Source organism: Pristis pectinata, chromosome 37 (assembly GCF_009764475.1).
Source record: "Pristis pectinata isolate sPriPec2 chromosome 37, sPriPec2.1.pri, whole genome shotgun sequence".
Classification (NCBI taxonomy): Eukaryota; Metazoa; Chordata; class Chondrichthyes; order Rhinopristiformes; family Pristidae; genus Pristis; species Pristis pectinata.
In genome coordinates, this window is record NC_067440.1 from 14,021,121 (window position 1) to 14,044,926 (window position 23,806).

At 61.7% G+C, this 23,806-nt stretch overlaps 2 protein-coding genes across 2 annotated transcripts; both read left to right on the top strand.

Moving 5' to 3' along the window:
- Nucleotides 1-925: 925 nt before the first annotated feature.
- Nucleotides 926-13,661, top strand: LOC127586652 (zinc finger MYND domain-containing protein 15-like). Its single transcript, XM_052044768.1, is given in 17 exon segments — nucleotides 926-1,423; nucleotides 1,647-2,049; nucleotides 3,425-3,653; nucleotides 4,257-4,409; nucleotides 6,487-6,647; nucleotides 7,058-7,210; nucleotides 7,785-7,874; nucleotides 7,955-8,071; nucleotides 8,334-8,422; nucleotides 8,784-8,826; nucleotides 8,829-8,884; nucleotides 9,637-9,769; nucleotides 10,112-10,170; nucleotides 11,183-11,343; nucleotides 12,019-12,189; nucleotides 12,431-12,552; nucleotides 13,573-13,661. Coding segments are annotated over 17 exon segments (2,625 nt in total). The 5' UTR covers nucleotides 926-1,027.
- Nucleotides 13,662-15,943: 2,282 nt separating this feature from the next.
- Nucleotides 15,944-22,861, top strand: LOC127586621 (procollagen C-endopeptidase enhancer 2-like). Its single transcript, XM_052044733.1, has 10 exons — nucleotides 15,944-16,067; nucleotides 16,585-16,693; nucleotides 18,237-18,494; nucleotides 18,553-18,555; nucleotides 19,095-19,217; nucleotides 19,390-19,526; nucleotides 19,957-20,156; nucleotides 20,793-20,873; nucleotides 22,090-22,248; nucleotides 22,439-22,861. Exons 1-10 carry the CDS (start codon nucleotides 15,991-15,993, stop codon nucleotides 22,567-22,569), a joined length of 1,278 nt encoding a protein of 425 aa, XP_051900693.1. The 5' UTR covers nucleotides 15,944-15,990; the 3' UTR covers nucleotides 22,570-22,861.
- The last annotated feature ends 945 nt before the right edge of the window (nucleotides 22,862-23,806 follow it).

The following is a 23,806-nucleotide window of genomic DNA, read 5'->3' on the forward strand; positions in this document are numbered from 1 at the left end:
AGTTGTGACCAGGAATCGGAATGTCCCAAAACTGAATCAAAATATTAGTTTTTGACAGGAAGGAAGGTTCCGGAACCCCATGGGATGCCCAGGCTGGATTTCAGTGTTTATTTCTGAAGTTGCTGGGCTGTGAGGGAGACCTGTGGTGGTGAGCACTTCGGCCTCTCGTCAGTAGTGGGACCCCCACGCCCCACCCAGCCCCTATCCCACCCCACATCCCCACTGCCTATCCCCCACCCCCTATGCTCACCCCCACCACCCACCCCCATCCCCATCCTCACACCCCAATCCCCACACCAACCTAACCCCCACTCTCGATCCCCACCCCCTCCCAATCACCTACCCCCCACCATAACCCCTATCCACCCATCCCCACTCCCACAGCCCCGACGCCCCCAACTCACCCCAATCCCCACAAGCCTCACCCCTACCCCCAACCCTCCACCCCACCGACACCCCCCCAAATCCCCACCGTGAGGTGAGGTGGGGTGGAGGAGGAGATCGGGTCCGGGAGTATTACGGGGGGGAGAGACCTATGACCGGGGGAGGGGAGGGGGGGGTCCGAGGCTTTGACCGGGGGCGGAACCGGGGGTATGACGAGGGAGGGGGGGGGGGGGGCCCGGGGGGGGGGGGGGGGGGGGGGGCGGGGGGGGGGGTGGGGGGGGGGGGGGGAAGCGGGGGGGAGGGAGGGGGCCGGGGCTGACCGGGGGGGGGAAGAGGGAGAGGCCGGGGGAGGAAGGAACGGAGAGGCGGGGGGGGGGGGTCCGGGGGGGGGGGCTGGGGGTCCGACGGGGGGGGGGGGAGGGAGCGGGAGAGGCCGGAGGGGGGGTCCGGGGCGAAGGGGGGGGGCGGAGGGAGCGGGGGCCGGGGCTTTGACCGGGGGGGGGTCCGGGGGAGGGGGGGAGGGAGCGGGAGAGGCCGGAGGGGGGGGTCCGGGGCGAAGGGGGGGGGGCGGAGGGAGCGGGGGCCGGGCAGTACGTGGGATCGCACTGTGTAAACGGGCCCGCCTCCCCCCGCACACCGGCCGATGGAGTTTGTGACCGGTTACCGGGAGCAGCTGCTGGATTTCTCCGAACTGATGTTCCACTGGTACCGAAAGCTGGTGACGGAGCGGGGCGCGGGCGCGGTCCCGGGCGCGGTCCCGGGCGGGGGCGCGGTGGAGGCCTGGCGCCGCCAGGGGGAGGTGGCGGCCCGCCGGCTGCCCGCCGGGGGCGCGCTCTGGACACTGCACGTGATCAGGAACGCGTGCACGGCGCTGACGGTAGAGAATCCCGCGCAGCAGGTGCACGAGCGCTTCTACGGCGATGACGTGTTGACGCTGCGGGACTTGCGCAAGTACGTCAGCCTGATCAACCTGGAGGAGGAGGAGCTTGGTACGTCAATCACCGCACTCTGCCCTCTCATTGGCTGCGGTTCCCCGGAGGTCGGTCTCCCCCGCCTCCCCGATCCGGATCCGCTCCCGTGTCCCCCCCCCCCCCCCGATCCGGATCCGCTCCCGGGTCCCCCCCCCCGATCCGATCCGCTCCCGGTGTCCCCGCCCCCCCCCCCGATCCGGATCCGCTCCCGGTGTCCCCCCCCCCCCCCCCGATCCGGATCCGCTCCCATTCCCTGAAGGGATCGGGTCCCGGTCCATTGTTCCCTGAAAGCGGGTAGCAGGGAGGCGGCGGACGGAACGGCCGCCTTCATCGGTCGGGCGTTGGGGACAAGAGTCGGGGGGTCGCCCCCGGTGCAGGGAGGGTGCGGGGGGCTGGGGACAGGGCGCCCCCGGTGCAGGGAGGGTGCGGGGGGCTGGGGACAGGGCGCCCCCGGTGCAGGGAGGGTGCGGGGGGCTGGGGACAGGGCGCCCCCGGTGCAGGGAGGGTGCGGGGGGCTGGGGACAGGGCACCCCCGGTGCAGGGAGGGTGCGGGGGGCTGGGGACAGGGTCACCGGGACCCTGCCCGCATTAGAGGGCGTGAGCTGCGAGGAGAGGTCGGACGGTCTCGGGTTGTTGTCTCCGGAGCGGCGGAGGCTGAGGGGAGACCCGATGGAGGTTTATAAAAGTATGGGAGGTGGGTAGAGCGGACAGCCGGGTCTCTGTCCCGCCGGGGGGGGGGGGGGGGGACGTCTAATCCCAGAGGGCGTGCCTGTAAATTTCCTACAGAGAGCGGTGGGTGCCTGGAACGGGCTGCCAGGGGTGGGCGTGGAGGGAGATACCATAGAGGGGTTTAAGAGGCTGCTAGACACATGAATGTGCAGGGCTTGCAGGGAGATGGACCATGTGCAGACAGAAGAGATTTAGTTTAATTTGGCATCATGGTCAGCACAGATATGGTGGGCTGAAGGGACTGTTCCTGTGCTGTTCTGCATTCCTGGTTCCCTGCTCCGTGGTTCCCTGCTCCTGGATTAGCTGGACAGGCCTGTGGTCAGTTCCTGGAGCTGTGGGGGGTTGCGGGTGTCTCGGGTGTCCAGCAGCGCTCCCCTGTTGGGACTTGGCTCCAAATGAGAACCGCTCTCCTTGGCACCTGAGCAACCACCACAGAATTGCCCCAACTCTGCAGAGGGTGTGCTGGGGCAGAACGAGCTGCAAATTCATGTCAGAAACACTTGGTCAGAGAAATAAATGACACTGGAAATCTGAAGTGAAAATTGACAAATCTGGGAACACTCAGCGGGTCAGGTAGCGTCTGTGGAGAGAAAAACCGCCATTTAAGGCAGCAAAGTTTCTCCACAGATGCTGCCTGACCTGCATTCGATAAGATATTTGTCTATTAGTCACATGTACATCGAAACACACAGTGAAATGCACCTTTTGCGTAGAGTGTTCTGGGGGCAGTCCGCAGGTGTCACCACTCTCCCGGGGCCAACGTTTCATTGGAGCCTGTGTTCATTGTGATCGAGTCCCTGGGCAGTCAGTTCAGGAGGTGAAAATGAGAAGTTGAACCTTCATTGCGTGATGGATTCAGAGGTTGCCATTGGCTGAGGTGGTTACAGGAGGGTTATCGCTGGGACTGGGCTGCTCAGCTGGACCCTGGTCTATCACCCCCCCCCCCAAGCCTGCCCTCTGCCCCCTGCCACCGAAACCTGCACCCAGCTCTCCCCACCCCTGTCCACCTGCAGCTCGCTCCGTGGGGTTCATCCAGTTTCTCTTCAATCCATGTCTTCACCGTGATTTGTTTCTTCCCATTGTCCCCCCTTCCCACCCCATTCATTCCCTATCTCCATGTCCTCCTCCCTCCATCCCCTCCCTCTCTCCTGCATTCCCACTACTCCACTCCCCCTATCTCGGAGAATTTCCTACGTGTTCCACCCGTCTTCCCCCCTCTTCCTGTTCATTCCCCTGTATTCCCTACCTCCTTCTCCCCCATCCATCTGCCCAACACTGAGCCCCTCAAAATTCCCCCCCCCATGTTTCCTCACCATCCCCTCCTCCTCATCATCCTGCAGCCCTCCAGCATGACCACTTCATCCACATTGACTGCCTCCTCCTCCTGACTGATGAAGATGGCTTTGTCCTGGGCCTGGATTTCACACTTACCCACGGAGCTCCCCTCACCACCAGCCAACTCGCCATGAAGGCCTACGACCTCATGCTCCAGGGCATGACCTTCCCCATGTGCGGCGGTGAACCCCAGCGGCCCCGGCAGCTCACCATTGGAGATGAGGACATCCAGAGGTGGGTATCAGAGGAACGCCAGCAGGGTGAGGCTCCCTCCGCGCCGTCCCGTCCCACACTCCCGGGGTCAGACACAGGGTGAGGCTCCCTCCGCACCGTCCCGTCCCACACTCCCGGGGTCAGACACAGGGTGAGGCTCCCTCCGCACCGTCCCGTCCCACACTCCCGGGGTCAGACACAGGGTGAAGCTCCCCCCGCACCGTCCCGTCACACACTCCCGGGGTCAGACACAGGGTGAGGCTCCCTCGCACCGTCCCGTCACACACTCCCGGGGTCAGACACAGGGTGAGGCTCCCTCCGCACCGTCCCGTCCCACACTCCCGGGGTCAGACACAGGGTGAGGCTCCCTCCGCACCGGCCCGTCCCACACTCCCGGGGTCAGACACAGGGTGAGGCTCCCTCCGCACCGTCCCGTCCCACACTCCCGGGGTCAGACACAGGGTGAGGCTCCCTCCGCACCGTCCCGTCCCACACTCCCGGGGTCAGACACAGGGTGAGGCTCCCTCCGCACCGTCCCGTCCCACACTCCCGGGGTCGGACACAGGGTGAAGCTCCCTCCGCACCGTCCCAGCACAACTCTGCTACTGCTATCTGTCACGGCAGGACTCTGAAGCAGATGATGTTGAAGCTGGGGGTGCAGAGTACGAAGGTCGCCTACCAGTGCTGTGCTCCCCGCCAATTCACCTTCCGCTCGACTAGGGTGAAGGCCTGTCACGTCTGTAAGAAGCGCAGTTTTGAGACAACGCTTACCGCATGGTAAGGTTGGGGGGGGGATGGTGGCTGGTGGGGGGGTTGTGGTTAGGGTGGGGGGTTGTGGCTGGGGGTGGGGGGTGGTGGTTGGGGCGGGGGGCTGTGGCTTGTGGGGGGGGTGGGGGGTTGTGGGTGGGGGGTGGTTGTAGGTCGGGGGAGAACTGTGGACTGCGCCCAGTCTTGGGGATGATTGGAGCTGAATTCCAACAAACAGAAACACGCTGGCTCCCTCTCTGACATTAACAAGTCACTAACCCCCCAGACCCAGTTAAAAACCCCGCATGCTAGGTCTGTCAGGGGAGTGTCTGAGACCCAGGGGAGAGGGTCCCCGGCTCTCCGAGACCTGGGGGGAGGGGAGCGACCCCCACTCTGAAACCCGGGGGGGGAAGGACCCCGCTCTGAGACCCAGGGGGTAGGGAACCGCACTCTGAGGCCCAGGGGGTAGGGTCCCCAAGACCAGGGAAGCCCCCTGAACTGATGGTGAGTAATGCGGGGTGACTCTCTAAGCTGGGGGTGTACTCCCGGGACAGATTGAGACATCTGGACACAGAGGGGAGCTGAGAGTGGGTAGAGGGAGACCTTACCCAGCGTTGGGGAGCCCAGCTCTCAGCACTGAAGTTCAGGAACAGGAACGTATGGAGAGAAGTGGGAACTTTCTCACAGCCGATGACAGATGCTGGGTCAGTGGGAGAGTTTTGATGATGAAGGTTTTCGGGGACTGGTGTTGGGTTTCACTGTCATCTATTCTAACAACTTGGTGAGAATGCAGTTGGCACAGTGGGTATGTTTGTGGATGTCACCAACGTTGATGGTGCCGTGGGCAGTGGAGAAGGTCGTCTGAGGTTCCAACAGGATCTGGATCAACTGGAAAAGTGGCCAAGGAATGGCAGACGGAATTTAACTTGGACAAGTGTGAGATGTAAGTTAAATCAGGGCAGGACCTGTGGTAGTGAGAGTGTTGCAGAACACAGAGACCTGGGGGTACAGGTACATACTTCCCTGAAAGTGGCGACATAGGTAGACGGGGAGGTGAAGGAGGCGTTTGGTACTCTTGTCTTTATCGGTCAGGCACCGAGGACAGGAGTTGGGATATTTTACAGCTGTTCAGGACGTTGGTGAGACCGCACTTGGAGCATTGTGTGCAGTTCCGGTCACCCAGCTATAGTAAAGGTGTCCCTAAGTTTGAAAGGGGGCAGAAACATTCACAAGGATGTTGCCAGGACTGAAGGGCTTGAGTTATAAGGAGAGGCTGAACAGGCTGGGACTGTTCTCCCTGGAGTGAAGGAGGCTGAGGGGTGACCTTATAGAGGTTTATAACATCATGAGGGGCACAGATAAGGTGGATGGTCACAGTCTTTTCCCCAGGGTAGTGGAGTCTGAAACTAGAGGGCACAGGTTTAAGGTGAGAGGGGAAAGGTTTAAAGGGGACCTGAGGGGCAACTTTTTCACCCAGAGGGTGGTGAGTGTATGGAACGAGCTGCCAGAGGAAGTGGGTGAGGCAGGTACATTAACAACATTTAAAAGACTTTTGGACAGGTCCATGGATGGGGAAGGTTTAGAAGGATATGGGACAGGCTTGGATGGACGGCATGAATGAGCTGGGCTGTAGGCCCTGTTTCCATGCTGTGACTGAGACGCGGTGGGCTGGAGGGATCTCCCTGTGCACAGGCTGTTCTCCAGACTGTGCAGTGAGGACTGACGCAGGGAGAGTGGGACTCAGGACCCCCGGCACTGGGCTGGCAGGAGTGACCACCTTGTGTTGTGTTCTTGAACCAACCTGCACATGCCTCACCCCACCTTGGCCTGGGAACCCCCCGGGACCACCCCCCAGGACCACCCCCTGCACACACCCCCCGGACCACCCATGGAATGGTCTCTGATTGTGTCTTCGTTTTTCGCACTAAGGTCGTGTTTTTGCACGGGGTGTTTTCTCTCTCCCTGCAATGTCCAGTGTCATTTATGTTTAATTATTACCTACGCGCCCGTGATGCTGCTGTGTGAGATGTTCGCCGCGCCTGTACCTCGCCATGCCACCCGTTGCCGCGCCGGTGTGTGTGACAGTAACCTGAAGTCCCGTCCACAGTGACCAGTGCACGGCGGTCCTGTACTGCTCCCACACCTGTCAGCAACTGGACTGGTCCAGGAGGCCGGAGGACAGCAGCCACAGGTACTGGTGTCAGAAGCTGCAGGACTTCATGGGCCACGGAGAGGCGCTGGCTGACTTCCCCTTCACCTACACTGCAGGTAGGACCAGCCCGGCCTGGGTGGTGTGGTCAGCCCACCGACCCAGTGCTCGTCCCAAATCCAGCCCGTCCTCTTCCCTGCCTGTGCCCAGTGTCTGCACCCAGCGACAGGGACCGGTCAGTGTTCCTGGGACAGGAGCTGGTCAGTGGCCTGCGACAGGGACAGGGACCGGTCATTGCTGAGCACCTGAGCTCAGTGTGGGTTAGTGTGGGGATGGGGGGATGGTGGGTGTGGGGAGGGTTGTGTGAGTAGGGAGGGGTGGGGTGGGTGTGGGGATGGTGTCGGGGGGGCACAGTGGGAGGGGCCCAGATGCCAGGGATACGTCGGTAGCAGAGGGCTGTGGAGGGGGTTGACCCCCCGCTGTACCCCATAGTCACGGTGACTCTCCCCCCTCTACCCCCCCCCCCCAGAGGTGACCAGTGCGACCTTCGACAGGGAGCTGTTCCTCTGGCAGCGGCAGCTGTGCTCGGGCTACTGGCTGTGCGAGAGCCTCCTGGTGTCCGGACCCCGGCTCGACCTGCCCAGCTCCTGGGACACCGACACCCTCCCGGCCTTCCCGAAAGGTAAGCCCCCTTCCTGCCCCACTCTCGGGTTGGGGCCACCTGACCTTTCACCTGTGACCTCGGCCTGATCTGGTCATTTCAGGTTATCGGTGAACTCTGACCCCACTGGCTGTTCCTGCCCTGACCAGTCGACATCCTCTGACCCCCTGCCCCTGGACGCCTTCCCAGGCCAAACACCCTTGCCCTCTGCCCCCCTGACCCTCCGTGCCCCCCGACCCGGGGGAGGATCAACAGGGTGAGGAGACATCAGGAGGTGGGGAGGTGTCGGGAGCTGGTCGGTGGGGGGTGGGGGGGGGTGCCTGAGGAGTCCAGGAGGGGAGCACCTGGGATGTGGTGTGGTTCACGGGGGTGGTCCCCGCAGGGTTGATGGGGTGGGGCTCTCGGGGGTTTGGGGGGGTTCGGGGGTGGTCACTGCAGGGTTGACGGGGTGGAGGCTCTCGGTGGGTGGTGGTGGGGTTATGGGGGTGGTCCGTGCAGGGGTGACGGGGTGGGGGCTCTCGGGGGGTGGGGGGCGAAGGTGGTGCAGGGGCCCCACTGTGCTGCCACCCCCTCACTGCCCTGGTGTGTTTTACAGAGATGAATCCTTACCACCCGCTGAAAAACGAGGGAGACATCCTGCTGCAGGGGCAGCCTGCTGACCCCCCCAGTCTGAGGACCCCCCTCTGTGAGTATAACCCCCCCAGAACCCCCCCCCCCAGAATCCACCGCCCACCCCCTCCCACAGTAATGTCTCTCTCTTCCCAGTGACGTGGCAGTCCTACTACCAGTGGCGGGGGCTGAATCTCGACTCCCCGGTGGCGGTGCTGCTCTCCTACCCCCTCACTGTTTACCACATCATCACCAGCCTGGTGCCCCAGCACTGTGAGTGAACCTTCCACACCCCGGGGAGTTTGGGCGGTGGGGGGGTGGGGGAACGAGTCTGTAGCTGTATAACGCCGGGGTACGGTACCGGCGGGGACGGGTCCGTCACTGTATAACGCCAGGGTACGGTACCAGCGGGGACGGGTCTGTCACTGTATAACACCTGGATACGGTAACGGTGGGGCCTGATGTGATACTGATGTGGTTCAGTCAATCTTCTTTGGAAACATTATTGAGCAATTTGTTTAACATCCAACCCTAGTTCCAGAACTGAACATCCTGAACAAACAGTCACTGAAAATCCACATCCTTGAAGCCCAGAAACAATTTGAGATCTGGCTGGTGTTCTGGGTGAGTCCCAGAGATACGTCTCTGATCATATGCTCCACACCATCCCATCACACTCTCCCGGGGTCAGACACAGGGTGAAGCTCCCTCCGCACCGTCCCATCACACACTCCCGGGGTCAGACACAGGGTGAAGCTCCCTCCGCACCGTCCCATCACTCACACACTCCCGGGTCAGACACAGGGTGAAGCTCCCTCCCCATTGTCCCATTGCACTGTCTCAGAGCTATGGAGGGTTTTGGGTTGGGGGTCCTGTGGAGGTGTGGTGGGGTTGAGCCGTCTGTGAGTGGGTTTGTGGATGAGGGGAGGGGTGGGTTGTGCGGGAGAGCAGCTGCCCTCAGTTAATTGCCCTGATTTGCCCCCAGGAGCTGGCTGTCGTGCTGCCCCACATCACCTTTGAGATCCACTTTGTGGTGAGGGTCTGCCGTTGGAAGTGGACGAGCAGCAGTTCAACCTGCAGCGCAAGGTGGGGGGGGGGAGGGGTGGAGTGGGGGAGGGGAGGGGTGGTGGAGGGAGGGCTGGAGTGGGGAGGGGTGGAGTGGGAGGGGAGGGGTGGTGGGTGGGGGGAGGGGTGTAGGGGGGTGGGGGAGGGAGAGGTTCGGGAGGGACGGTGGAGTGGGGGGTGGGAAGGGAGGGAGGTGGAGTGGTGGCTGGGGGAGGGAGGTGGTTAGTTGGGGGAGGGGTGGAGAGGTAGGTGGGTGGGGGTTGGTGAAGTTGGGGAGATCCCAACATCCATGGACTAAAGCAGGCCTGGTTTTGGGAGCGGGGTCGGGGGCACAGGATGAGGGGGTCGGGGGCACAGGATGAGGGGGGTCGGGGCACAGGATGGGGGTCGAGGCTCAAGGGCACATGTTTACTGTGGTCTGGGATGGTTGGGACGGGGGTATGAGGGGAGGGTGGAGGTCAGTGAGGGGAGGGGTGAGGTGGGTTGGGGAGGGGTTGTTTATTGAGGTGAGAACATGGAGTTGGGGGTTGACCATGTGGGGAGGGTGGGAATGGGTGCAGGGTGCCGGGGCCCTGGGGTGCAGTGTGGGTACAGGGGTGGGAGGCGGGGCAGTGAGGAAGCGGCCTGTCTGATACGTGCCTGTGGAAATGGGGGAGGGTGAGTCACTCTGGGATGTGACAGGGCAGGAATCTCACTCTGTGTCCCCCCCCCCCCCCCACGCCCCACCCCTCAAACCTCACCCTCGTCACCCCTCACCCCCCCATCCCCCCCAGGACGGACGGCTGTCTGTGCTTCGCCCCTGCAGCACCCCGGGTGGGGGGAAGGGGGACCGGACGAACATCCGGATCCGGGTGTGTGCTCGACCGTACCACCGGCAGCCGGGGGCCCGGGCCGACCTCGTCATCGGTGAGTCATCCCACCCCGGGGAGAGGGTGTGGGGACACAGATCGCTCCCCTCCTCCTCCCCTCCCCCCTCTCCCTCCATCTCCCCTCCCCTCCCCCCTCTGCCCTCCCTCCTTCCCTCCCCCCACCTCCTCCCTCATTTCCCCCACCTCCAAACCCCCCACCTCCACCACCCTCGCCCACCCCCTCCTCAGTCCCGCCCCTTTTCAACCCCTCCCCCAACCCTGTGACCATCTGCTTATCCACACCCCTCAGGATTTTATAAACCTGCACCAATCCCCCCCCCACAGCCTCCCCAACACCCCCCCTCCCTGACCAGACACCCACACAGTCTGTGTGTTTCAGGTTTCAACGCTGGATTCGGCCTCAGTGAGAATTGGCTGCGATCTCTGCCCCGCCTGCAGGTGAGGTCACCCCCCTCCCCCACACACACCCAGCAAACTGCCCCCCCACACACACACCCCCACCGAACTCCCCCCCCACACACACCCCCACCGAACTCCCCCCCCACACACACCCCCGCCGAACTCCCCCCCCTACACACACCCCCGCCGAACTCCCCCCCCCACACACACCCCCACCGAACTCCCCCCCCACACATACCCCACCAAACTCCCCCCCACACACCCCCCACCGAACTCCCCCCCACACATACCCCCACCGAACTCCCCCCCCACACACACCCCCACTGAACTCCCCCCAACACACACACCCCACCGAACTCCCCCCCCACACGCACCCCCCCCGAACTCCCCCCCACACCACCCCCACCGAACTCCCCCCCCAACACACACACCCCCACCGAACTCCCCCCCACACACACCCCCACCAAACTCCCCCCCCACGCACCCCCACCGAACTCCCCCCCCCACACGCACCCCCACCGAACTGCCCCCCCACACACACCCCCGCCGAACTCCCCCCCCCACACTACCCCCACCGAACTCCCCCCCCCACACACACCCCCCACTGAACTCCCCCCCTACACACACCCCCACCGAACTCCCCCCACAACACATACCCCCCCACTGGTCAAACACTCCCATCTCCGCCCACCCCCAAGTATCTGAATCCCCCTCTCCCCCCCACTGATCCCCTCCCACCCCCCACATTACAGACCCCTCCTCTCCCCCCCCATCTCTATCCCCAGTTACTGACATTCCCCCTATGTGTCTCACTCTCTGCCCCCCAGTACCCCAGTTAAACTGACCCCCCTCTCTTACCCTCCCCCCAGGACACTCTTCCCCCCCACACAGTCACTCCCCCCATCCCCGTCCTTCTCCCCCCACCCCCGGCGTCTCTCCCCTGCAGTCTTTCTCTCTCTCCTGACCCAGTCACTGACCCCCCCCCAGTCACTGACCCCCCTCGCCCCCTGTTTCTGACCCCCCCCAGTCACTGACCCCTCTCCCCCCACAGTCGCTGCGGGTCCCGGCCTACTTCACTGAGTGCTCAGAGTTCAGCTGCCTGATGGACGCCCAGACCATGAGCTCGGCGGCCGGGGGCTCCATCAGCTGCCCCCTGCTCAACCCCTTCCGCTCCCCCCTCCGCATCGTGGGCATCGACAACAACCTGCCCTGGTGAGTTGGGGGGGGGGGAGTGAGGGGGGGAGTGGGGGGAATTAAAGGGGGGAGTGAGGGAGGAGGGGAAGGGGTGAGGGGAAGGGGGAGGGGGAGGCAGGGGGAGGGGGGAGGCAGGGGGAGCGGAGGCGGGGGGGACCCGCGCTCAAAACAGCCGCTTCTGTCGGCAAAGGGGGCGGTGGGTGGTCCCCTTGTGGTCAGCCTGCAGCCTCCCCCACCAGCCCACCACCCCCCCTCCCTCACCCCCTCACCTCCCCCACCACCCCCTCCCTCACCCCATCCCCCCACCACCCCTCCCTCACCCCCCCACAATCCCTCACCCCCACCACCCCCTCCCTCACCAACCCCCCACACCCACCAGGGTTACCTTGGGTCCCTGGTACTGGCAGGGGGTGGGGTGTAAACCGCAGGGAGCTGGGGGGGGGGGGAGGTGGGGGGTGGAAACGTTTACCTGGAGCAGTGATACCAGAGGTCAGGTCCTCTCTCATATCTCTCTCTCTCCCCCCTGCCATATCCATCCCCCCCCCTCCCCCCATCTCCCTCGTCCCCATCTCCCCCCTTGCTCCCTCCCCATCCCCCTCTCCCCACCCCCCTCCCCACCACTCTCCCCCTACCACCCCCTCTCCCCACCATCCTCTACCACCTCCCCCCCAACCTACTCTCCCCCCCCCCCAGGTACTCCAATGCCTACCTCTTCCACCTGGTTTACAAGGTGAACACCGTAAGCCGACAGCCCCCAGCCTCCACGCCGGCCCCCCCCAGTGAGCCCCTGCCCCCCCCAGAGGAGGCCCTCGACCCCACTCGCAGGAAGAAGGACAAGAAGCGGAGTAACCTGCGGCGGAGGAGGTGAGGGGACGGGGGTGTCGGCCCCACCCACGTGTTGTTTCAGTAAACCTCTCTGCACCCTCCCACCCACGTCTGTCTGCTTCTGGCCCCCTCCGTGGGACCGCCACCTGTCGCAGCCCCCAGGACCCCATTGGCCCGGCTCGGCTCAGCATCCAAACCCCTACACCCCCAAACCAAAGCTGAGACCCCCCTCTGCTGGCCCCTCCGTCCCTGCCCCATGTCCCACCGTTAACCGTTGCAGCGTGACCGAGCCGGGCCGCCCCCCAGTCTCCGTGGTCCGGACTCCTCGTCCCTTCCCTGCGCCACCTGCTGCCGTCCTGATGGAGAAGACCAGCGGGGAACGGGAAGGGGAGCGGGGGGGGAGTGGGGGGGTGAGAGGGGGAGCGGGGGGGAGCGGGACCAGCGGGGAACAAGGGGGGAGCGGGGGGGGGTGAGAGGGGGAGCGGGGGGCAACAGAATGGGAGCAGGGGGGCAAGGGAGGGGCAACTGTGTCACTGAGGGGGGTCATGGAGGTGGGGGAAGGGCAGAGAGGGTCGCGGAGGGGGGAGAGCAGAGGGGTCGAGGGCCTGGAGGGGTCACGGAGGCGGGGGGCGCAGCAGGAGGGAGGGTGGAGGGGGTCACGTGGAGGGAGGGATGTGATGAGGACAGTGAATGTGAAGCTCGGTTTCACGGAGTCAGTGAACCCCTGCCCAGTGTCTGTACCCCGAATGGATTGTCCTGGGCCGTTCTGTGACCCCCCAATCTCACCCCCTCCCACTCACTCTCGAACCCAGGGGTCACTGGGCAGTGACTGGGAGCAGGGCAGAGCTGCAGAGTGAACTACGCCAACGTCTTTCCTTTGTTGGGAGGTTAAGGAGGTTCAGTTCGGCTCGTCACCGAACACTCAGACAAACTTGTACAGGTGTCCTGTTAGAAGTGTCCTGATGGTTGCATCAGGGTCTGGGACGGCTATTCGAATGCGCAGGAACGTAAGAAGCTGCAGACAGTAGTGGACTCTGCCCAATACATCACGGGCACATCCCTCCCCACCATCGGGAGTATCTACAGGAGGCGCTGGCTCAAGAAGGCAACGTCTGTCATCAAAGATCCTCACCATCCGGGCCGTGCCATCTTCTCACAGCTCCCATCGGGCAGGAGGTACAGAAGCCTGAAGTCCCCACACCACCAGGTTCAGGAACAGCGACTTCCCTTCAACCACTCGGTTCTTGAACCAACCGGCACACCCCTGATCACTGCCTCGTACAGCACACCGGGACCTCTGCACTACATTGGGCTTTGTTGTTCTTGTTCTGTTTTGTCATAGTGGGTGAGGGGTGGTGGGGTGAGGGGTGAGGGGTGGTGGGGTTACAGGTCCCAGTGAACCTGCTCTGTTTCCTGTCACAGCTTCACCATCGCCCTGGAGCTGTGACCTGGAGTGGGTGCTGCCAGTTCAACACATGCAGCTGATGATGGGCCCTGACGTCAGGCAGTGACCAGCACAGAACACGGTTCCGACTGTCACATCTTTAACGTGACCACACTTGCCCCATGTCCCCTCCCGCCTCCCTCCCATAGCCCTCCCTCCCCATTCCTCCCATCCCCCTCCCCCATCCCCCCTCCCATCCCCCTCCTCCCATCCCCCTCCTCCCATCCCCCTCCCATCCCCCTCCCACCCCATCCTCCTCCCATCCCCCTCCTCCCATCCCCCTCCTCCCATCCCCCTCCCACCCCATCCTCCTCCCATCCCCCTCCTCCCAATCTCCCCTCTCCCTTCACCAACCTCCCCTCCCCCTAATCTCCCCTCCCCATCCTCCCACACCCCCACCCCTTCCGTCCCCCACCCCAACCCTTCCCTCCCCCACCCTCCCACAGCCCCAACCTCTCCTCCCCTATCCTCCTCTCCCCCTCCTCTCCCCACCCTCCCTCCACTCCCCCTACCCCCGCTCCCCCCTCTCCCCTCCCCTCCCCCCTCCCCTCTCCCTCCCCTCTTCCCACCCCTCCCCCTATCTCCCCTCCCACACCCCCACCCTCCTCTCCCCTACCTCCTCTCCCCCACCCCTCCCCTCCCCCTCCCCTCCCCTCCTCTCCCCCACCCCCACCCTCCTCTCCCCTCCCCTCCTCTCCCCCACCCCCACCCTCCTCTCCCCCATCCCCACCCTCCCACGCCCCCACTTCCAGACAAAGCATCTATTCACTCTGCAGATCTGTCGCTGTATCTGTTCTGTGACTCGAAAGCCTGGTTCAGGTACAAAGATCACCCACTCCTCGTACATGTCCCCCCCCTCCCTCCCCTCCCCTCCCCTGGGCCACAGTGGGCCAGGAGCAATAGGGAGAGCCACAGCACAGAAACAGGCCCTTTGGCCCAACCGGTCCATGCCGACCAAGATTCCCATTTGCCCGCGTGTGGCCCATGTCCCTCTAAACCTTTCCTGTCCATGGATCTGTCCAAGTACCTTTTAAATGTTGTTCTTGTAGCTGACTCAACCACTTCCATTTACGGACCACCCTCTGGGTGAAAAAATTGCCCCCCCATTAAATCTGTCAACTTAAACCTGTGCCCCCTAGTTCTTGATTCCCCAACCCTGGGGGAAAAGACTGTGCGCATTCACCCTATCTCTGCCCCTCATGGTTTTACACACCTCTATAAGGTCACCCCTCATTCTCCTACACTCCAAGGAATAAAGTCCCAACCTGCTCAACATAACTCCTGACTACAGCCTCATTCCTTCTTAAAAATTGTGTATAATTTGTGTTTATGTTGTTCTTGTGAATGCTGCTTATCTGATGGTGCCTGTGATGCTGCTGCAGACATTGCCCCTGTGCACACATGGACTTGTACGTCTGACAATAAACTCGACTTTGACTTTGGAGTGTATGACGGGACAGTGTCATGGGAACTTCACTCTGTGTCTGACCTGCACTGCCCACTGGGTGTTTATGACCAAACTGTCCTGATGGGATTCTGCAGCATTCCCAAACCTTGTGGACCACGGGTGGGTAATCTGGTTGCAGTTGGGACATTTGACCCGGCCCCACCCAGGCTGCAGTCTGTGTGCTGTGCAGGGCCCGGCCTGCAGTGTGAAGCAGCTGCAGAGCCAGTGTTGAACAGCAGGTGGAGACATCGCTCATAGGATCTCGGCCATGGGTCTGAAGGAGTAGACCACTCGGCCCTTCATTACTGTTCTGTCATTCAATAAGATCAGGGCTGATCGTCCACCTCAGCTCAGTTTCCCTGCAGCCACCCCCCCCCCCCCCCACCGTTACCTCAATATCCGGAAATCCATCACCCCTTTCCTGATTACATAGACACAGAGCGTCCACTGCCCACGGGACCCTCGGGAGGGGCAGGACTGACTGTTGGGTAGTGGGATCAATGTAGATGGATGCGGTGCCTAGTATGGATACGGTGGGCCAAAGGGCCTGGTTCAGTGTTTTTATGAGGGGAATTGTCTCCATTTTCTGACCTCCCCCCTGCTGCCCCCACCATCCCTCCTCCCTGGGACACCATGGTCTCTTTCTCCCCAGCCAGGACCCTGCCCTGGGCTGCCAGCCGGTCCTGCTGGGACCTCAGCTGAGCTGCTCGGTGTGGGGGAGCAGAGCCCTCGTCAGAGGAGGGAGGGAGGAAGGGAGGGTTCACCCTTCACCCGGCATCAGCAGCCTGGAGCCTCTCTGTGTACACTGGGCAGGTTCCAGCATTCCTGACTGCTGTTGGACACAACAACAGAATCCGCAACATCTGGAAGCAATTATCCGGCTGCTGAGGGGGAGCGCTGGGATTGGAGGAGGCACGGACCTCCCTTCCCTCAGTCGGAGTGCAGAGCCATGGAGAACCCACTGCTCCTGCTCTGTGTCCTGCTGCCTGCTCTGGCCAGTGGTCAGCAGTCCGTCAACAGCACCAGGTAGGGGTCGGCTGTCGTACCCACGGGGCGGATCCGGGTGGGGGGGGGGGGCGCAGATCTGGGGGCTGGAGGCTGCACCACAGGAGTTACAGAGGAACATTACCCTCCCCTCCTCACCCGTCACAGGAGTGAGCGAGTTACAGGGTGACCGCCTCATGGTACTGAGCATGTCACGGTATTTTGTATGTTACAAGAATGATCATGTAATGGTGACGTGTTACAAGTGAACATGTAACGGTGCTGAGTGTGTCACAGGAGTGAACCAGCCCTGTGTGTAACGGTGCTGAGTGTGTCACGGGCGTACTGTAACAGGAGTGAGGAGGTAATGGCAGGGAGTGTGTGTGTATTACAGTCCCCAGTCCTGGTAACCTTCTGGTGTCACTTGAGAGGAATGGGCTGGGTACGGGAGAGCTTGGGGTGGGGGTTACGGTGGGTTTGTTGGGTTTGAGGGTGGGTTTTGGGGGTTACGGTGGGGAGTTGACCCCCACAACACTGAGGTCTCCGTGTTTTGTCCCAGGCCACTCTTCCCCTGTGGGGGGCAGTTAACGGGTGACCAGGGACACGTGGCCAGTGAATCGTTCCCCGCACCCTACCCACCCAACAAGAAATGCTCCTGGACCATCAGGGTGAGTAATTTGGGCAAAGGTTAGAGGGTGGGGAGCAGGGGTCATGGGTCAGAGGGTGGGGATCAGGGGTTGTGGGTCATAATAAAGGAGTGATTTAGGGTCATGGCATGATTCAGGGGTCAAGGGTCATGTGAGTGAATCAAGGTCAAGTGGCCAAGGGTCGGGGTTCAGGGCTGAGGATGAGAGGATTAGGGGCAGAGGTCTGTTACCCTGTGGACATCTCCCCCTCATGGTATGAGGGTGGTTTGGAGGGAAAGGGAGTTTGGAGGGGAGGCGGGTTTGGGGAGGGGGTTTGGGGAGGGGGAGGGGGTTTGGAGGGGAAAGGGGAGTTTGGAGGGGAGGGGGGGTTTTCGGGGGGAGTTTGGGGGAGAGGGGGTTTGGAGGGGAGGGGGTTGGGAGGGAAAGGGGTTTGGAGAGGAGAGGGGGTTTGGAGGGAGGGAGAGGAGGTTTGGAGGGTTCCCAGCTCTGCCCCTCTCCATGGACAGACTCTGCCCTGGGGGAGGGTAATGAACATTTTGCAAAGAGCAAGAGAAACTGAGGGAGCAAAAAGGGGCCTCGAATGACCTCAGAAACCTAAAATCTTTTATGAGTGTATTTGAAGCAAGGGGGTAGCTAGGGAAAGAGTAGGGCCCCTCAGGGACCAAAGTGTTAATCTATGTGTTGAGCCAAGGGACATGAGTGAGGTCCTAGAGGAAGACTTCTCATCAGTAGTCACCAGGGAGAAGGATGCGGGGGCTGGAGAGTTAAGGGGGAGGGAGCAGGTCTAGATCAGGACGTAGGACATGGCAGAAATATTGCAGCATGTTCGGGTGGATAAGTCCCAGGGCCCGGCAGGATCTACCCCAGGACGCTAAAGGGACCATAGGAAGAGAATGTTGACAGAAATATTTGCATCTTTGTTAGCCACGGATGAGGTAACATAAAACTGGAGGATAGTTCATGCTTCCCCCTTGTTTACAGGCCAGTGAGCCTCACTTCAGTGGCAGGGAAGTTGTTGGAGAAGATTCTGAGGGACAGGATTTATGTTCACTTGGAAGGACACGGACTGATTAGGGGGAGTCAGCATGGTTTTGTGCAGGGGAGATCACATCTCACAAATCTGATTGGGTTTTTTGAGGCGGTAAGTAAGAAAACTGATGAAGGCAGAGTGTTGATGTGGTTTACATGGACTTCAGTGAGGTTCTGACCTCCCACCTGGTAGACTGGTCCAGATGATTAAGGACAAGGGATCAGAGGCATGTTGGCAAACATGGTGGCCCTGACCCTGACTCTGACCCTCACCCTAACCCTGTGTGGGACCCGTCCCCCAGTGAGGGTCATTCTGAGGGACAGTCTCGGTGGGATGTCGCCCTGACCCTGTGTGGGACCCGTCCCCCAGTGAGGGTTGTTCTGTGGGATGGTCTCAGTGGGATGTTGCACTGACCCTGGCCCTGTGACCCTGACCCTGTGTGGGACCCGTCCCCCAGTGAGTGTTGTTCTGTGGGACGGTCTCAGTGGGATGTTGCCCTGACCCTGACCCTGTGGGACCCATCCCCTGCTGCAGGTCTCCCCGGGCAGGGTGATCATCCTCTCGTTCCGACACATGGACCTGGAGTCGGACCCAATCTGTCGTTACGACCACGTCAGCGTTTACAACGGGGACTCGCCGTCAGCCGAGAGACTCGGCCGTTTCTGTGGGACCATCCGGCCTGGTGCCCTCATCTCCACCGGGAACACCCTCCTCATCCAGATGGAGTCTGATGAGGATTCGGCCGGGAGAGGCTTCCTCGCCCTCTATACAGCTGGACTACCGCCTGCGCAGGTGTGGGCACCACTCGCTCCGTCAGTCAGACTGGGAAGAGGTGGGAACAGTCAGACAGGGAGTGGACGGGAACAGTTGGACTGGGAGGGGGTAGGAACAGCCAGACCAGGAGTGGACAGGGGAACAATCAGACTGAGAGGGGGTAGGAACAGCCGGACCAGGATTGGCAGGGGAACAGTCAGACTGAGAGGGGGTAGGAACAGCCAGACCAGGAGTGGACAGGGGACAGTTGACTGGGAGGGGGTAGGAACAGCCGACCAGGAAGTGGACAGGGGACAGTTGGACTGGGAGGGGGTAGGAACAGCCAGACCAGGAGTGGACAGGGGAACAGCCAGACTGAGATAGGGTAGGAACAGCCAGACCAGGATTGGCAGGGGAACAGTCAGACTGAGAGGGGGTAGGAACAGCCAGACCAGGCGTGGACAGGGGAACAGTTGGACTGGGAGGAAGTGGAACAGTCGACAGGGAGTGGACAGGGGAACACTCGGGACCGTGAGTGGGGGGGGGGGGGGGGGGGGCGGGTACAATCGGAAGTGGGAATTGGGGGGAGCAGTCGACCACAAGCTGTAACTATTGGGGGTATTTCTCACTTGCCCAGAGAATCAGTTCTGTGGGGGGAAGCTGGTGAAACCCCAGGGCTCCTTCAAAACCCCCAACTGGCCGGAGAAAGCCTATCCCACCGGCATCACCTGTACGTGGCACATTGTCGCACGGCCTCATGAGGTAAGGCAGCCCCTCCCTCCCTCCGCCCCATCCCTCCACCTCCATCCCCCTCCCCCCTCTCTCCTTCCCCGCTCCCTCTCCTCCCCCTCTCCCCTCCCCTCCCCTCATCCCTCTCCCCTCCCCTCCCCAGCCCCCTCCTGCAGCCCCCACTCACCCTCCCCTTCCCTTCCAGTACATTGAGCTGCAGTTTGAGAAGTTCGGAGTGGAAGGAGACACTTACTGCCGCTATGATTACGTTGCTGTCTTCAACGGAGGGAGAAAGGAGGAGGGGCAGCGCGTCGGCAAGTTCTGCGGAGACACCCCGCCTGGGTAAGTTCTCTGCCCCCTCACACCCCATCCACACCCGGCACACTGACTCTTGGAGAGGCCACTCCTGCTGCACCAGTGACAGGTGAATTGCCCGAGGATTATGGATGGAGCAGCGTGCTACAGGCGGAGCGCAGGGAAGGCTACAGGCGGAGCGCAGGGAAGGCTATAGGCGGAGTGTGGCGCTGGCTACAGGCGGAGTGCGGGCAGGCTACAGGCAGGATGTTGGGTAGGCTACAGGCAGAGCACTGAGGTGGATTGCAGGCGGAGTGTTGGGGCGGGTTACAGGCGGAGCGTTGTGGTGGTTTACATGTGACGCACTAGGGAGGGTTACAGGCAGACTGCGGGGGTTACAGGTGGAGTGCTAGGGGGTTACAGGCAGAACAGGGTGTACCTCTACAGCCTGTGTGACACTGTCCTTTTCTAATTCTAGTGCCATCGTCTCCGAGGGTAATGAGCTGCTGGTACAGTTCGTGTCTGACCTCAGTGTCACTGCTGATGGGTTTTTGGCAACATACGACGTCAAGCAGAGGAAGGGTGTAGCGGTACAACCAGAGCCGACTATTGCACCCACCACCACCACCACCAGGGCACCCAGGGTACCCAGGCCACCCAGGCCACCCAGGCCACAAGGTACAGACACACCAGCCCGTCCGCAACCTCCCTGCACTCAGACCGGGAGCCCGGACTTCCAGGGACGTGGCGCGGTGCTGGACCAGCTGTGGGAGGACACACCGAGCGTTCGACAGGGAACCTTCTCCTTCCCCTCCCCCCCTTCCCCCTCTCGCCCCCACCCTCCACTCCCCCTCCCCCTTCCCACCCACCACCCCTCCCCCCTCTCCCCCCCACCCTCCACCTCTCCCCCTCCCCCCCACCACTCCCCCTTTCTCCCCTCCCCTCCTCCACTCTCCCCTCCCCTCTTCCCCTGCTCCTCCTCTCCTGCTCCCCCCTCCCCATCACCCTCCTCCCATCTCTCACACTCTCCCTCCCTCCCCACTACCCATTCCCTCTCCCACCTTCCCCCTTTTTCTCCCCCCTCTCCCCCTCTCCCCCCCACCCCTGTCTCCCCCTTCCCTCTCCCTCCCCCTCTCTTCCCCCTTCTCTCCTCCTTTCTCACCCCTCTCTCTACCCCACCCTCCTTCCCGTCCCTTCCCACCCCTCTCTCCCCCTCTCCTCAACCCCCCTCCCCCAGATCCGGAGTCTGTGCTCAGTGAACTCCTGTGATGTGAGACCCCTTTAACTAATGCTGCTGTGACCTTTGCCCCTCAGGCCGACCCTTGCCCCCCATCTGCCAGACCAAGTGTGGGCGCAAAGGGACCCTGCCGAGCAACTTCTGCGCCAGTGACTTCGGTGAGTAAGTTCTGGGGGAGCAGGACCCTCCCCGGGTCAGTATTCACCGGGGGGAGGGGGGATGGGACCCCAAATCTCGCTGTGATCCTGACCCCCAACCTGACTCCACCCCCAACTCCAACCCCCACCCCCATCCTGACCCTGAACCCTGCTCTTACCCTGACCAAAACCCCCACCCCCATCCTGACCCTGACCCCCATCCTGCCCACAATAAATCACCAGGACGTCTGTCTGTGATGCTGGGAGTGGGAGAGCAGCTGGGATTCCAGGATTTCACATCCAACTTTGTAAAACACTGGCCAGACCACAGGGGGAGTCCTGTGTCCAGTTCTGGGGTCCTGTGTCCAGCTCCGGGGGTCCTGTGTCCAGTTCTGGGGGTCCTGTCTCCAGGGGGAGTCCTCTGTGTCCAGCTCTGGGGGTCCCACACCCAGCTCTGGGGATCCTGTTCTGGGGTCCTGTGTCCATCTCCGGGGGTTCTGTGTCCAGTGGGAGTCCTGTGTCCAGTTCTGGTCACCCCACCACCGGGAGAAAGGGACTGCACTGGGGAGGGTGTAGAGGGGAGTGCCTGGGGTGAAGTGGTTCAGTTATGAGGAGAGGCCGGGTCTGTTCTCCCTGGAGCAGAGGGGGGTGGGGGGGGCCTCATGTAGAGGGTGGGGTTAGAGTGAGGAGGTCAGAGGACCTGAAAAAGAACATTTTCAGCCAGAGGACGGTGGGATTCACTGAGGCAGAGACCACAGGTGGGAAAATGGGATCAGTGCGGATGGGTACTCGACGGTCAGTATGAAGCTGCTGGGCCAAAGGGTCTGTCTATGCGCCACGGTTCCGTGACTCTGAGGGGCAGTGAGGTTACCGTCAGCCAGCAGCTGACACCTCCCCTCATTGTGGCGAAGTGCATAGAGGGAGCCAGAGCCTGTACAGTGATCCAGTGATTGTACAGTGACCCAGTGTCTGTACAGTGACCCGGTCCCTGTACAGTGATCCAGTGCCTGTACAGTGATCCAGTGATTGTACAGTGACCCAGTGTCTGTACAGTGACCCAGTGTCTGTACAGTGACCTGGTCCCTGTACAGTGATCCAGTGCCTGTACAGTGACCCCGGTCCCTGTACAGTGACCCAGTGTCTGTACAGTGATCCAGTGCCTGTACAGTGATCCAGTGGGGCACTGTGCCAGTGCTAAGACCAATGTTTCTGTCACTGACTCTTTCCTTCTCCCCAGTGATCTCGGGAAAGGTACTGAGCCTCAGCCCCCAGGGACAGGTCACCGTCTCCATCATCCACACCTACAAAGCGGGGAACCTGGCGACACGAGAAGTGGGAGGGGAGACCCTTGCCAAGATGCTGGTGGTCTGCAGGAGATGCCCCAACCTGAGGAAAGGTAGGACTGGGTGATAGTGGAACCAAGGCGCCAACGGTTGTCTCTCCCCCACATACAGGTACACGCCGACTGTTCTCTCTCCCCCACAGGTACAGGTACTTTCCGGCTGTTGTCTTTCCCCCACAGATGCACACTGCTGTTGTGTCTCCCCACAGGTACCAGGTACACTGACTGTTGTGTCTCCCCACAGGTACCAGGTATACACTGATGGGCCCCGTGGACCCCCAGGGCCGAGGACGGATCCTACCCACCAGCTTCTTCCTCATCTACAAACCGCAGCAGCACCAGGTGCTGACCAAGCTCACCAAGCGCAGGTGCTGAGGGGGCAGGAGGGGGGTGCTGGCAGCTGCTGGAACCAACCCCATCCCAATCCCCTGCCCCACCCTCACCCCCATCCGTCCCCCCACCCCAATCCCGTCCCTCACCCCCATCATCCCCAACTCCACCCCAATCCTGTCCCTCACCCCCATCCTCACCCCAATCCCAACCCCCTCCCCCACCTCCACCCCCACCCCAAACCCCTCATCACCCCAGTCTCCACCCCAACCCCCTCCCCCACCCTCACCCCCTCGGTCCCCACCCCACCGAGTCCAGCGCTCTCATTAGGACATCTAATTTTAATTAAATCTGTTAATAAATTCTCTGCAATAAGATGTTGTTGTTCTCATTTTGTGATGCTCCTGAGGTTGTCCCAGGGGCCGAGGGTCCGTGCTGGGACCTCTGATGTTATGTTCATGTTCAGGTTGGCACCGAGAAGCTGTGGTCAGACTCCCATGTCTCCGCGTAACACCCTGGACAACAATCCGGGACGGTGTGAGGTGGCAAGTAACATTCATGGAACAGTACAGCACAGGAACAGGCCCTTCGGCCCAACAAGCCTGTGCTGACCATGACGCCAATCCCGCCTGCCTGCACACAGCCCCTATCCCTCCGTTCCCAGCCCATTCGTGTGTCCATCCAAATGCCTCTTAAACCTCTTCCATATCTGGCCGCGCATTCCAGGCACCCACCACTCTCTGTGAAAAAACAACTTGCTTCACCCATCTCTTTTAAACCCCCACCCCCCCCATCTTAAAGCTACGCCCTCTAGTATTGGACGCCCTGGGAAAATACCCTCTAATCCAGACAGCGTCCTGGTGAACCTCTTCTGCACCCTCTCCAAAGCCGCCACATACTTCCTGTAACGGGGTGACCAAAACTGCAGGCAACACTCCAAGTGCGGCCTGACCTCAGTTTTCTGCAGCTGCATCGTGCCTTCCTGACTTTTATACTCAGCTCCCTGACTGGCGAGGGAACTGTGTCGTCACTTGCACCCCAAGATCTCTCTGAACATCAGCCCTGCTGAGGGTCCTGCCATTTACTGTGCACTCTCCTCTTACATTGACCTCCCAGAGTGCAACACCTCATATGTCTGCCTTAAACTCCATCTGCCACCTCTCTGCCCATATCACCACCTAATCTACTGTATACCCTGCTGTGTCCTCTGACTCTCCACAACTCTGTCAATTTTGGTGTTGTCTGCAAACTTACTCATCAGTCCACCTAACATTTTTGTCCA